This window comes from Ranitomeya imitator, chromosome 1 (genome assembly GCF_032444005.1).
Source record: "Ranitomeya imitator isolate aRanImi1 chromosome 1, aRanImi1.pri, whole genome shotgun sequence".
In the NCBI taxonomy this organism is placed as follows: domain Eukaryota; kingdom Metazoa; phylum Chordata; class Amphibia; order Anura; family Dendrobatidae; genus Ranitomeya; species Ranitomeya imitator.
The window spans coordinates 225,393,749-225,408,328 of record NC_091282.1 but is presented as its reverse complement, the minus strand read 5'-3'; the positions used below and the strand labels follow the sequence as shown (position 1 = coordinate 225,408,328).

At 43.9% G+C, this 14,580-nt stretch overlaps 2 protein-coding genes across 5 annotated transcripts in view; one reads left to right on the top strand and one right to left on the bottom strand.

Moving 5' to 3' along the window:
• LOC138666112 (synergin gamma-like) overlaps positions 1-14,135 on the top strand; it is a 39,544-nt gene extending 25,409 nt beyond the window's left edge. For 2 of the 4 annotated variants that reach the window (XM_069754285.1, XM_069754269.1), the window contains 4 exons: positions 6,334-6,430; positions 9,195-9,355; positions 11,388-11,495; positions 13,086-14,135. In XM_069754285.1, the coding sequence (XP_069610386.1) occupies positions 6,334-6,430; positions 9,195-9,355; positions 11,388-11,495; positions 13,086-13,229 (510 nt within the window). In that variant the 3' untranslated portion in view covers positions 13,230-14,135. Of the gene's footprint in view, positions 1-6,333; positions 6,431-9,194; positions 9,404-11,387; positions 11,496-13,085 lie in introns of all 4 variants that reach the window. The other 2 variants (XM_069754258.1, XM_069754278.1) reach the window with 2 other exon arrangements.
• On the bottom strand, positions 13,371-14,043 carry DUSP18 (dual specificity phosphatase 18). Its single transcript, XM_069754298.1, has one exon. The coding sequence runs from the start codon at positions 14,041-14,043 to the stop codon at positions 13,516-13,518; it is 528 nt and encodes a 175-aa protein (XP_069610399.1). The 3' UTR covers positions 13,371-13,515.
• Positions 14,136-14,580: the final 445 nt, after the last annotated feature.

Below are 14,580 nucleotides of genomic sequence, written 5' to 3'. Positions count from 1 at the left end.
ACCTCTTTACTGAAGACTTCAGGATCCTCAATCCAGAGCACGTTTAACAGGGCTATCTGAGACCAGCCGGTCCGATGGGCACATCCAGAGTTTCCTTCGCAGATGGAAATCGTTGCCTACCACTAGCGCCTGTGTGTTGTAGTCCTACCCTGTTGAGCATTCGGAATAGTCCTCACAACTGCTGTTCTCGTTCGTTCGTTCTCTACAGCTCTCTCTCTCTCTTTGGTTCCAGATCTTTCTAGTTCAACGTCCCCCAGGTATGTTATGGCTAGGATGCACCCGTATGACGGGAAAGCCTGGAGGTTTTCCGGGACCCTAGAGACGCCCCTCTCCCACTGTTGCCCCCTATGTCTTCGTAGGTGTTTAGGTGAGACAGCCAACCTATAATTAACTGTCCTGCGGAGTTCGAAGTAAGGCCTAGAGTCAGTTATTCCCGTGGTGTTCCGGCCACCAGCTACGCGCCTCAGTAGGATGTTGCCTCGGTCTCACGGCACGACTCCTACTGGTACTCCTTTTGTGCTTGATCTCGTTTACACTGTTCCACAATATCCTTCCCTTCGTGTCTCTCTCTTGGATACCGCCGCGGAGTGTGAAGGCGCGGTTCCGTTACGTTCTGCTCTGTTCGCTAGGCACCTGCCAGGTTCCCACGCCTGACAGGGACCCCCCTGTGTCTTCTCCCTGCAACACCCCCTGCCACGGGATGTTGCCTGAATCCAACCCAGTCAGCTTCTAACTAACTTCCTCCCCAACCCCTAGTTTTACCAGTGTGAGGAGTGGCCCAATAAATAAAGCCTTTTGCTCCCCCTAGTGGCCGGAGTGTGAAGTGTAATGTGTTCTGGTGATACATGGTCAGGAGAACTCCTTTAGTGCCATCAGACGTACCATCACTCCCCTTAGTGGCAGAGCATCATACTGCAACGACCAGGTCTCTGGGGCGCTGCATATCAGTGTATGTTTACATGAGATCTGCTTTTAGATTGGAGGTATCTTCACATCACGCTTGGATTGTGTATTATAAAGGCACAGATGATTGGCCTCGGGGAGACCAAAACATCCAACACTGCGGAGACACCATCACGTGTTTCTCAACGCAGTGATTCCAGAACACTGCCCCCATCCCTTATGGGAAATATGCAGATGCATGTAAAGAAGCTGCGGAGACACCATCACGTGTTTCTCGACGCAAGCAGTGAATAGCCAGGCCTTTCCCCGGGAAGGAACAACCACGGGAAGGGCAGCATCCTATGAAAGAAAGCCACCTATGCCAAGCATGGTATCCATCCACAGACAGCTGTTTCGGGGTTTTGCCCCTCATCAGTGTGGAGTAGGAATCTGGCTATTAGGAGCAGTGCCTAGTAAAAAGGCTATAAAGGCACAGATGATTGGCCTCGGGGAGACCAAAACATCCAACACTGCGGAGACACCATCACGTGTTTCTCAACGCAGTGATTCCAGAACACTGCCCCCATCCCTTATGGGAAATATGCAGATGCATGTAAAGAAGCTGCGGAGACACCATCACGTGTTTCTCGACGCAAGCAGTGAATAGCCAGGCCTTTCCCCGGGAAGGAACAACCACGGGAAGGGCAGCATCCTATGAAAGAAAGCCACCTATGCCAAGCATGGTATCCATCCACAGACAGCTGTTTCGGGGTTTTGCCCCTCATCAGTGTGGAGTAGGAATCTGGCTATTAGGAGCAGTGCCTAGTAAAAAGGCTATAAAGGCACAGATGATTGGCCTCGGGGAGACCAAAACATCCAACACTGCAGAGACACCATCACGTGTTTCTCAACGCAGTGATTCCAGAACACTGCCCCCATCCCTTATGGGAAATATGCAGATGCATGTAAAGAAGCTGCGGAGACACCATCACGTGTTTCTCGACGCAAGCAGTGAATAGCCAGGCCTTTCCCCGGGAAGGAACAACCACGGGAAGGGCAGCATCCTATGAAAGAAAGCCACCTATGCCAAGCATGGTATCCATCCACAGACAGCTGTTTCGGGGTTTTGCCCCTCATCAGTGTGGAGTAGGAATCTGGCTATTAGGAGCAGTGCCTAGTAAAAAGGCTATAAAGGCACAGATGATTGGCCTCGGGGAGACCAAAACATCCAACACTGCGGAGACACCATCACGTGTTTCTCAACGCAGTGATTCCAGAACACTGCCCCCATCCCTTATGGGAAATATGCAGATGCATGTAAAGAAGCTGCGGAGACACCATCACGTGTTTCTCGACGCAAGCAGTGAATAGCCAGGCCTTTCCCCGGGAAGGAACAACCACGGGAAGGGCAGCATCCTATGAAAGAAAGCCACCTATGCCAAGCATGGTATCCATCCACAGACAGCTGTTTCGGGGTGCATATTTCCCATAAGGGATGGGGGCAGTGTTCTGGAATCACTGCGTTGAGAAACACGTGATGGTGTCTCCGCAGTGTTGGATGTTTTGGTCTCCCCGAGGCCAATCATCTGTGCCTTTATAGCCTTTTTACTAGGCACTGCTCCTAATAGCCAGATTCCTACTCCACACTGATGAGGGGCAAAACCCCGAAACAGCTGTCTGTGGATGGATACCATGCTTGGCATAGGTGGCTTTCTTTCATAGGATGCTGCCCTTCCCGTGGTTGTTCCTTCCTGGGGAAAGGCCTGGCTATTCACTGCTTGCGTCGAGAAACACGTGATGGTGTCTCCGCAGCTTCTTTACATGCATCTGCATATTTCCCATAAGGGATGGGGGCAGTGTTCTGGAATCACTGCGTTGAGAAACACGTGATGGTGTCTCCGCAGTGTTGGATGTTTTGGTCTCCCCGAGGCCAATCATCTGTGCCTTTATAGCCTTTTTACTAGGCACTGCTCCTAATAGCCAGATTCCTACTCCACATTGATGAGGGGCAAAACCCCGAAACAGCTGTCTGTGGATGGATACCATGCTTGGCATAGGTGGCTTTCTTTCATAGGATGCTGCCCTTCCCGTGGTTGTTCCTTCCCGGGGAAAGGCCTGGCTATTCACTGCTTGCGTCGAGAAACACGTGATGGTGTCTCCGCAGCTTCTTTACATGGATTGTGTATTATAGCTTGAGGTTTTATCCTTTTGATACTTATAAAATGATTTTCTTGAACTTAACATTTTTGTGTCCTGTCTAAAAATTCTTTGGGGAAGTCCATGTGTGTCTATCATATTTAATATTTAAATGTGTTCTTTTTATTGATTTATGGACTAATGCTGTATGTAGGCTTCTAATAAGGTCCTCACAGTTCCTCTCTGTCCTCCATATAGGTTAGGACACAACCCATATGACAGGTGAACTGGGCCTTTTTACAGGGTCTCTATCACGACCAGGGCCCTATACCTATCACTGTGTCTCCTGGGTATCAAGACGGACAAGTGATTTACAATCCAGCTGCCCTGCCGGTTTCAGCCATGCCACTTTAGAGTTCAGCACGGCCATGGTCGTCCGGCTACTGGAATCTGCGCTAGCCAGGGATAGCCGCTTCACAGCTCTGCTCCACTGGTGTTATTCTCCTGTGCTTTCTTAATCCTGCACTCGTTCTACAAGTTGTTCGTTCCTTCTGTTCTTTTCCTCCAGGAGCTGTAGTACCTCAGACTACACAGCTCCTTCAGACCTTCCGACACTTTGTCTGTCTGCTCTCTTCTCTGTCCTCTGACAGAGTCCCCTCTGACAAGAGTCCCCTCTATCTTCCTCTCCAGCCAGAATGTATAAGGGAGTTCACCCTTGATCAGGGTTCAGAGCTCCCCCTTCTGGCCTGGAGTATGAATGTGTTATATGTAAGTGATTACCTGGTGAAAGTTATCCTTCATCGCTTCCAAGCGAGACATCTCTCGCCCCAAGGGGAAAGCGGTGCCACTGTGACAACCAGGACCCTGGGGCGTCACACATGCACATTTGTGGCATGCTGTAGGTCATTTTGCAGGGCTCTGGCAGTGCTCCTCCAGGTCCTCCTTGCACAATGGCTGAGGTAGTGGTCCTGCTACCGAGTTGTTGCCCTCCTATGGCACCCTCCACGTCTCCTGGTGTACTGGCCTGTCTCCTGGTAGCGCATGCAGCCTTTGGACACTACGCTGACAGACACAGCAAACCTTCTTGCCACAGCTCGCATTGATGTGCCATCCTGGATGAGCTGCACTACCTGAGCCACTTGTGTGGGTTGTAGAGTCCATCTCATGCTAACACGAGTGTGAAAGCACAACCAACATTCAAAAGTGACCACAACATCAGCCAGAAAGCATTGGTACTGAGATGTGGTTTGTGGTCCCCACCTGTAGAACCACTCCTTTATTGAGTGTGTCTTGATAATTGCCAATAATTTCCACCTGTTGTCTATTCCATTTGCAGAACAGCATGTGAAATGTATTGTCAAACAGTGTTGCATCCTAAGTGGACAGTTTGATTTCACAGAAGTTTGATTTACTTGGAGTTATACTCTGTTGTTTAAGTGTTCCCTTTATTTTTTTGAGCAGTGTATATTTTTCAAATACGTTATCCACATAATTAATGTGAAATGTACAACTATATTTTAAATGTGTTGCCTGATAGTAGCATAAGATACCACCGGCTCTGTAGAAATGCTGGTGCCCTTTCAGATTGATTAATGTATGTTTTAATGTAATGGCATCTTGTACTTTTTAATTACACATAGGTTCCCCCTGCAACTATTACTTTAATTGAACATGTTACAATCTTATTAATATGTCCTATGTATTGATACACTATTACTTTCCCTTCCTGCCAGGCCTTAAAAGGAATCTGTCAGCAGGTTTTTGCTACCCCATCTGAGAGCAGTATTATGTAGGTAAAGAGAAGCTGAATCCAACGATGTATCACTTAGATTACTGGGTGCAGCCATTCTGACACAGAGCTTTTAGATTTAGAGTGATGCAGAGCTGAGAAAGCTAACTCCGCTAACACCAGAGTCTGTGTACAAAGTCCATAGACAGTGAGGTGCTTAGTTGCAGGACTAATCCAGCAAAGTTAGGGTACCGTCACACTAAAACGACGCTGCAGCGATACGACAATGATGTCGATCGCTGCAGCGTCGCTGTTTGGTCGCTGGAGAGCTGTCACACAGACGGCTCTCCAGCGACCAACGATCCCGAAGTCCCCGGTAACCAGGGTAAACATCGGGTTACTAAGCGCAGGGCCTCGCTTAGTAACCCGATGTTTACCCTGGTTACTAGCGTAAACGTAAAAAACCCCAAACACTACATACTTACATTCCTGTCGCGTCCCTCGGCGCTGTGCTTCTCTGCACTGACAGTGAGCGCCGGACAGCCGGAAAGCAGAGCGGTGACGTCACCGCTGTACTTTACGGCTGGCCGGCGCTCACCAGTCAGTGCGGGAAGCTGAAGGCGAGGGACATGACCAGACACCGGGAATGTAAGTATGTAGTGTTTTTTTTTTTTACATTTACACTGGTAACCAGGGTAAATATCGGGTTACTAAGCGCGGCCCTGCGCTTAGTAACCCGATGTTTACCCTGGTTACCAGTGAAGACATCGCTGAATCGGCGTCACACACGCCGATTCAGCGATGTCAGCGGGAGATCCAGCGACGAAATAAAGTTTCAAACGATCTGCTACAACGTACAATTCTCAGCGGGGTCCCTGATCGCAGTAGCGTGTCAGACACAGTGAGATCGTAAGGATATCGCTGGAACGTCACGGATCGTGCCGTCCTAGCGACCAAAGTGCCACTGTGTGACGGTACCCTTAATCTCTTAGTGATAATTCCTTCACAATTAGTAAACAGCAGGCACTTTGACAAGTGACACATCACTGATTTCTGTGTCCCAGCCTAAATCTTCAAATTACATAGCAAAACCTGCTGGCAGATTCCCTTTATGTTATAGTCTGACAGAGGTAGAAGGTAAAAGAAGCTTGTCACCAGATGAAAAGTGACCCATTTTTGAGCCTGATTTATTCCCGCTGCTCAACTATTTAGTACTTTTTTTTTTTTTAATCCACCATACTGTTCCAGAGATATGGAACTTTTGATTTAGTGGTTTTTGTTATAATCTTTTCCAAGGGGGCGTTGCTCATAGGGTAATAATACATAGCAGCCTAAAGACACGCCTTCAGGGAATCTGATAACCATGCCCCCTTGGTAAAGTCCATAAAATTAGTACTACATAAAAAGGACCATATCTCTGAAATCATATGGTGGAAATATTCAGAAGAGCAGTGGGAATAAAATAAGAACTCAAATTGGCCACTTTTGACCTGGTGACAGATCCTCTTTGGTAAATTGTGAAACCAAGCAGGCCACCACTGAAGAATGTTCTTATGCATCTAGACTTTTCTCTTTTCCATGTGAAGGTTATACAGAAGGCCAATGAAATACTGAGCAGCATTAGTCAACCCTCGGTGTGCAGTGAAGTGCTCTTGTCTTCTCAAGGAGCCGATTACATATCAGGTAATTACGTTCTATTTTTTTAGGACCGCACCGGTTTTTTACATTAAAAGGGTTATCCACTGTCTTAGGCGAGGTTCACATATCTGTTGTATCATGCTCAGTTTTTTGAGTCTTATGCAACTCAGTGGATCAAAACTGATGGTTAGGTTGGGTCACAACACCGGAATAGCTAAGGTCTATACAAGAACTCGCCTCGTCTGTATCCTCAGGAAAAATGCAGGAATAGCTATGGAGGATATCCACTAAATTAAAACATAGCTTTTAATAAATATAAATAAAAACTTGGATCCTAATAAGACACATACATGAACAAAACAAAAAGTGCTCAAGTGAACCAGTGCTCAAGATAAAAAAATGTATCAGTCTTACCAATTCAGACGGACATATGGAAAAAAATCCCTCAAACTCCATGAGGGTGGTGGTTCCAGATTGCTAAGGGCCAAGGGTAGGGAAAGGTACACCGCCACTGTCCTAACAAGGACAGGCCCCAAGTGAGCCCTGCTATGGGAAACCACCAACCAAAGTGTAGCCCTAAATGTCTCTCTTCTCACAACACCCTTGCATGTTCTAGTGCGCTCCATATAATAGATACAAATCGTCCAAGGTGTGATTTTTTTTTTCCCTTGGTCCGAGGAATAAATTGGACATGTGCACGGCCCCATAGAATAACATTGATTAAAAAAATTAATTGCATTGAGGCTTTTTCTCCATTTACTCCAAGGATGGATCCCAACGACACATGAAACGTTGTGATCAGGCCGCCACAAAAACAGGCGGGAACTATCCCTTTGCAAACAATGGGGTCAGTTCCTATATAAGCTTCCATGTGATGTTTGGGTTAAATGTCAGATTAAACCATATAGATCACATGACATATAAGTCGTATTTAGATCAAGACGTGTTGTACAGAGACAAAAATATATAAAAATCAACTCTTTATTTAACAATATAAAACCATACAAGTTAAAAGGTGCCTCAAGCCAAACCAGAAGAAAGACAATAAATACTAAGTCAGTAATATATAGAAGAAATCAGGAAAGCATGGGAACTAATCAAATAAAGTATTATGATATCTCAATAAAAAACACTGAATAGGGCAATCATCATCACCTTTGAAATTAAATATCATAGGAGCCACAGTAGAATACACTAAAACCCTCAAAAAATTAGGGTGAATATGCTAATTTGTTCAAATGGGCACCATTGTGTCCCTGATAGCCTGTGAAAACGTTGGCTTTCAAGATAAAAAAAAAAATTGCCCACGCCTGCTGATTTTTGGTGTTGCCCAGGATATAAATACAACAGACAGGTAACGTGCATATAGCAGCAAATAGTTATTAAAGGAAGATTCCCCACTGTTTCTATCTGAATAGTATTCTGATGCAACATCTAATACTGTATTGTACTTCATATACTATTTCTATCTGAACAGTGTTCTGATGGAAAACGCACGTCGGGGTGAGGGGAGATAGCGTGCAGCCACCATTCATGTGTCAGCTGTGATTTCCATCCACAGGTAATATGTAGTTTTCCCAGCTTGTGGAGTGCTGACAATTTATCCAACTTTTTCCCACAGAGTGTGTAATTCTCTTAGATGTAGCAACAGAACACTATTCAGATAGAAATAGTGTATGAAGGGGAATTTTAATAACTACTTGCTGCTATAGACACGTTACCTGTCTGCTGGTGTTGCCCAGGATATAAATACAACAATCAGACCTGCGCAATTTTTTTTTTATCTTGAATGCCAACGATTTCACAAGCTATCAGGGACACAATGGTGTCTATCTGAACAAATTAGTATATTCACCCTAATTTTTTGAGGGTTTTAGTGTATTATTCTACTGTGGCTTCTATGATATTCAATTTCAAAGGTGATTGTGAATACCCTATTGAATGTATTTTTTTTTATGCAGCTATCATATCATTTGAGTTGTTCCCATGCTGTGCGGATTTCTCGTATATACCGTAGTACTGACTTAGTATTTGTCTTTTTTGGTTGCTTTGCTTTTTGAATAATGACCATTTAATTATAATACTAACAATGCAATATGCGTTCACTGCAGCTGTTTTCCTTCTGTTTGGCTTGAGACACCATTTTAACTTTATGTACTGTTTTGTATTGTTTTAATCAAGGGTTGATTTTAATATACCTTATTTTGTCTCTGTACAACACTTCTTGATCTAAATACGACTTATATGTCGTGTGATGTATATAATTTACTATGTTATGGATTGTTGCCCTCTCCCTAGTGGGGTAAGTGGGCTTGGGTAGTATGTTCACCAGATAAATGTGAGATGTAGCCCCAGATATATGTGAACCCAGCCTGCCCCACCAATGTTTTATGTATTTATAGCTTCATTTTGTTCACTGTTTGCAGCATCCAACGAATTACATGTACGTGGATGGTCTCACCGAGCTGACTAATTTTCCTTTTTGTGAAAAACCACCCTCATAGTGACAATTCTTTCAGAGGGGGCATCACTGCCAAGAAGAGTGGCCTCATAATGTGTGATTATTTCGGTGGGAAGCGCTGACATGAGCAATGATATTTCATATCTTGTGCACTCAGACGGCAGAGGAACGTGTGACCAAATTACAAAACGTCCCTGCCCATCATGTGACTGTAACTTAGAGCTGCGTTATTGCGTTTATTACTTTATTAGATAAATATTAAAATATCATGTTGAGAAACTTTAAACTTTTTCTCAGAATATATAAAATCTCTGACATTATACAGATGTTTTTCTTACTATTTTACAGGCGTAGTAGAAGTTTACAGGTTGTCGAAGAGAATGGAAGGAGGGATGAGAGCGCGTAACATTGACTGTGAGCGATTACGACTTGTCCTCAGAGATATCGAGCTATCGTGGAATAATCTACAGGCCTTTCTGTCTATTTGCCCAAGCTTGTTACAGACTCTGGTGAGAAAATCTCCAACATGGCACCATGCACAGGACAGTAGACTAGCTGTGGGTATAAAACCAATGCAATCTGCTTCTAGTGAATGAGCATGTATTATTTCAAATACTAAAAAGGCAGTTTCCATAAGTATTGATAATAATGATGAGATTTGCCACTTTGTGATTAATGGGGTTTGACCTGCTCACTTGAACGTCCTTATAGCTGTTCCCTGCGTAATGAACCTGCAGATCTCCTTGACTAATTCCTCCAACTATAAAAGGTCTGTCGAGAAAATCGGTTTTCTTCTTTGCCATTAGAGCCCATTAACAAATTAAAGATGGCTGTCCATGCATAGTCTCAGACTCTAGTGTTAGACATAAAAGATGGAGACCGCCAAAAAAGTAAAAAGTTGAAGGCCTTGGACTCTTTGCTTCACTATTCCACATTCACACATCTATGTGTCACGGTCCAAGCGCAGACTATGATGCACGGTCTATCCAAGGGTCTCTTGACTCAAACTTGACAGCCTCATAGGCATGAGCTTGACCCGCGGCCAGTCCATGCATCAGTCTGTACTTGGACCGTGTTACACACAGAATGCGGCTCAACACTCAATGGCTCAGTTGAGGTTTTGTCCGAATCCCAATTTTCTGGGCTTCAGATGGAAACTCAACGGAGGCAGAGACGTAAAGTGTAACTAGCCTTACATGGCTTCAAACAAGAGCTATGCTTCTTTTATGTTGCTTTCCTGTAATAGGTTGTGAAATGCTGAGCTTTATTAACACGTTACACTTTTGTATGCAAATATCTTCATCTGAGAGGACGAGGACTAGAACTTGTGCCACCTATTGGAGGTAGCAATTCTTTTTTTAGGCTACTTTCACACTTCCGTCTTTTGTCCTCCGTCGCAATCGTCAGTTTGGGCAAAAAACGGATCCTGCAAATGTGCTTGCAGGATGTGTTTTTTGCCCATAGACTTGTATTAGCGACGGATCGAGACGGATGGGCACACGTCGCATCAGTCATGCCACGGATCCTTCGTGTTTTGGCGGACGCGACGTACAAAAAAAGTTCAATGTAAAAGTTCAATTCCTCCCTGGACTGCAGAATGGGCAGCGGATGCGTTGAAAAACTGCATCCGCTGCCCACGTCGTGCAGTAATTTCACAACGTCCGTCGGTATGTTGGCCCGACGCATTGCGACGGGCCCGAACCGACGGAAATGTGAAAGTAGCCTAAGTTGTAATTATTATTGAAATACATTTTTCAGTTTTTACAGGAAAAGAACATTTTTTTTTGCCATTTTACATTTTTCACTATAATTTATAGGTCGTCAACCAATATTGTTCTATAATAATACTTTCAGTTAAACATTAAAATATATAAAAAGTAAAAGTTCACGAACGAACAATACATAGACTCAGACAAAGGAAAAGGGTGGATTTGCTATAGAATGTTGTGACCTATTAATGTCCATCTCATAGGGAGGTAGCAATTCTAAAAGCCAATCCAGACACTGGCTGCAGGCACAATTCAAGGTGTTTGCTCCTCGTAAGTGCAAAACAGGAGGTCTGATTTGACTAGGTGAGATGCCTCTTTACAGGGTTGATACTGACTTTTTGGACTGCGACTTCCAATAGGTGGCTCTAAAGTTGTGGCCCTTTCGCTCTGAAGAGGCTGTTTCCATATTTACATCTTCTGGGAGCATTACATGGCCTATAGGTTTCCTTACGTTGGTTTGGCATCTTCCATGAGAAGAAACGCGCCCCCAACTTAGACCTGACTTTTTAGTGGTTTGCTGATGGGAGACTGGAAGTAGAATTCTCTTGATGTGCAGAACCGCTGTGTAGAGTGGGCCATATTTCTTAATATTTACCTAAAACTGTCAGAAGAGGCTTCTGAACACTGTCGCAGGTGACTTGCTCCACATTTATCAACCACTGTTAGTCTAATAATGACACTCGAGACATTTTGTGTTTATGTATCACGTGCTGGAAGCAGGTGACTTACTTCATCTGACCCATTAAATGTATAAATTGCATCACTTTTGCAGCCCTCACAATCGACTTTAGATTCTGCAGCTGAAGGAGCGTCTTCCGACCCAAGTCCTTGTCTTCAGAGTTGTTGTGGAGTTTGTCTGCTAGACAAACCAGTAGAAGAGGTAAATGACCTAGCCATATGCTTATTTTCTTTCTCATATACATTAGAAGTAACATGTCATCAGAAAATGACCCACTGTTCAAGTTTTTGTGTGAAATACTTTTTTTTTCTGTATTAAAAAAAATTGTAAACTTGCAATTTACTCAATGTTCTCGGGGCCATTTTACACTCACGCCTCCTGTTCTTTAGAGGAGTTTTTTTTCAGAAGTCTCATTATCATCACAGAAATGCTTACAATCACAGATGATAACACCTTTAAGCGGTTGTCTGGTCCAAATCAATAAATCTGTAGTCCTTCTATGTCACTGCAGACTTATGAATCCCCCCCCAGTACTTGCGCTGCGAGGATTCGCCGGTTTCTGAGCTAGGAGCAGAGGGTGTGTATGTGTTATACATACTCCGGCCAGAGTCTGCTGCCTCGCTCCATACCCTTGTATAGAGAGAGGCCGTGCCCCACCTAGCGACGTGGATGACTAAAGGGTGCGGGATTGCTCCATACAAGTGTATAGAGCGAGGCCGCATACATATCCTCCGGGCCGGATCTGAAAGCCGTGAATCCCCGCAGTGCACAGTCCGTGCGCTCGAGGCTTGTCGATTTGGGCCGGACAACCCCCTTTAATATGTACCTAATAACACAGGATCAACTTTTCACAATAGGTGGTGCCCAGCTCCCATTCTTCACCACACAATGACTTTTGCACACACTCCTTTAATGCTTCAATACAAAAGATAAGGTATGATTCGATAATGTGTGCAAACTGTAAAGCGCTGCGGAATACGGTATGTTAGCGCTATATAAAAATAAAGATTATTATTATTCAGTCCATTACCACTAATGTAAAGGTGGAGCAGGAACTATAAGTCTAGAATAGTTCCAAGGGCCAGTGTTATAACTGCAAGATTCTAGTTTTTTTTTTTTATATAGATCATTATGCAAAAACTAAAATATATTGACTTATTTATGACAACCTGGTTTACACAGTAGGTTATATAATCATGACACTTTCCTGTTAAAAAAGATAAAATCTACAGCTCAGCAGAGCAACCTCGAAAAGCGTACCTACAATTTCACAAGAAAACAATTATAGCGCAGGACTCTGAAATGGAATCCTTTTTCTAAATCGCTCTCTTAGTGATTTTTGGAGGACTAGCCGCAGCGTCTATATCCTGCTGCTAGGTTGCATGCGAGCGTCATCACAGCTCTCGCTCCTGCATTGAAGATTGTAGCTAACAGCGATGAGCGGGACGTCGCTTAATTTCGTGTAGCCCATAGCATAGATTTGAGGTTATTCTCCAAAATCTCTAATGGTTGATTATACTGCAGAGTCCGGACTATAATCATTGTCTTGTGAAACTGGAGGAACGCTGGAAACTTTACAGGCTGAATATGTTGAACTAGCACTAATATTTATGTAGCATATTCCACCCATAGCCCTCCATCTCTGGTAAAGTATTCCATATGGCACGCTTAAGAGGCTTGGGTGTACAAATTATTATTGCAAATTGTTTATTTCCTTGCGTTTTTAGGCCATTGTGAACAATTTGTCTAAGTAGGTGACACTTTTAGCGCTTGTCTCTCCTTTTGTTCTAGTTCCCATCTGAAGAAAGAAGCGGCATGCTCAATGTCGGAGGGCGCCCCTACCACCCCAGCTGTGCCAACTTCTGGCTGCACTGTGTGGACCCCACTTTGCCCATCCTGGCTTGTCACAGTAACTGTTCTGCTTGTGTAAAGTGAAACAAGCACTTGTGACAATATGAAGATCTTGGGATTTTGTGGACCTGGCACAAGGAGCAAATTATTTATTTTCCCTTATTATAACTTGGTCAAGCAGTCATTTTTATTGTATGGCGCAAATAAGGTATTGAAGGCTTCATATCAATAAAACGGAGGCTGAGCACCATTCATTTATACATGTGGTCAGAAAATCAGGGCAATTAACTCAGGACCACACCACTATCAAACATAGATAAAATATAAAGCCTTATACTCTGCTGTCATTTTATTTGATCCATATTTGTCTTCAGAATGGAATCATGTTCTTGGCTTCAGTCCCATAAATGTCTGGAATACGTCCGATAGGAGAATCAATGATTCGGACTGTATTTTTACCAAATAAGGCCACTTCATAAGCGATCAGTTGTGTCCAGAAGCCAATGTTAGGACGTATAATTGGCCGGCATTGTTGTAAGTGAGTGTGTGCAGCCAGCAGGGTGAGTCTGTGATGCTCCATTAGATAAGCCAGGCAGAGTGTAGGAGATCTGCTGATACCCGCCGCACAATGTATGAGCGTCCGGCCTCCGGCCTCAGCTACTTCATTGATCTTATGTGATATGGCTTGAAAATGATCATACAAGGGGGTTTCTGGTAGGTCGGCTACAGGGACATGTAGATACTCCAAATCAGGGACGACAAATGCTGGGCATTCTAGTGAGACATTAATGACGCATGTAATATGGTGGTCAGTGAGTAAGGTTGCCTTGCTTGCCGCTGCTGCATTGCTCAAGAACAGGTGGTCAGTTACTTTGCTAAATCCAAATATTGATATCATTTTTCTTTTCACACAAGGCTTTTTTGTCTTTTTTTGATGTTGTAACCACCATGGAATCCAATCAGCTATAATAAAAAATACATTGAAATGTATCAATATATGTATTATATATAAACTTTATATGCAATGCAATAATCATTATCCTAATTAACCGCTTGGAGGGGTTCGCTGGTGACCAATATTCCTATATGGGACAGCGATATCTGAGAGCTGGACATGGCTGACTCCAGCATTCCCATAGCCAGGGGTCAGAGTGACAGTTACACATGGGCACTATCGCTGCATTTAAAGAGGTCCTGTCATTGGGTCAATAGTGGACAGTTCTTGCTTTTGTTTTACTCCTGCTGCTCCCGAGTATTCCAGGTTTTTTGGTTTTTTTTTTTTTTAACCCGCCATACGTTTTTAGAATTATGGGCCTATTTATTTAGTACTAATTTCTTTGGTCTTTATAAAAAGAGTGTTGTTCACAAGAGTATCTGGAGGCCAGGTCTTTAGGCTACTCTACCTAGTTACCCTCCGAGTCACGCTCCTTGGGTA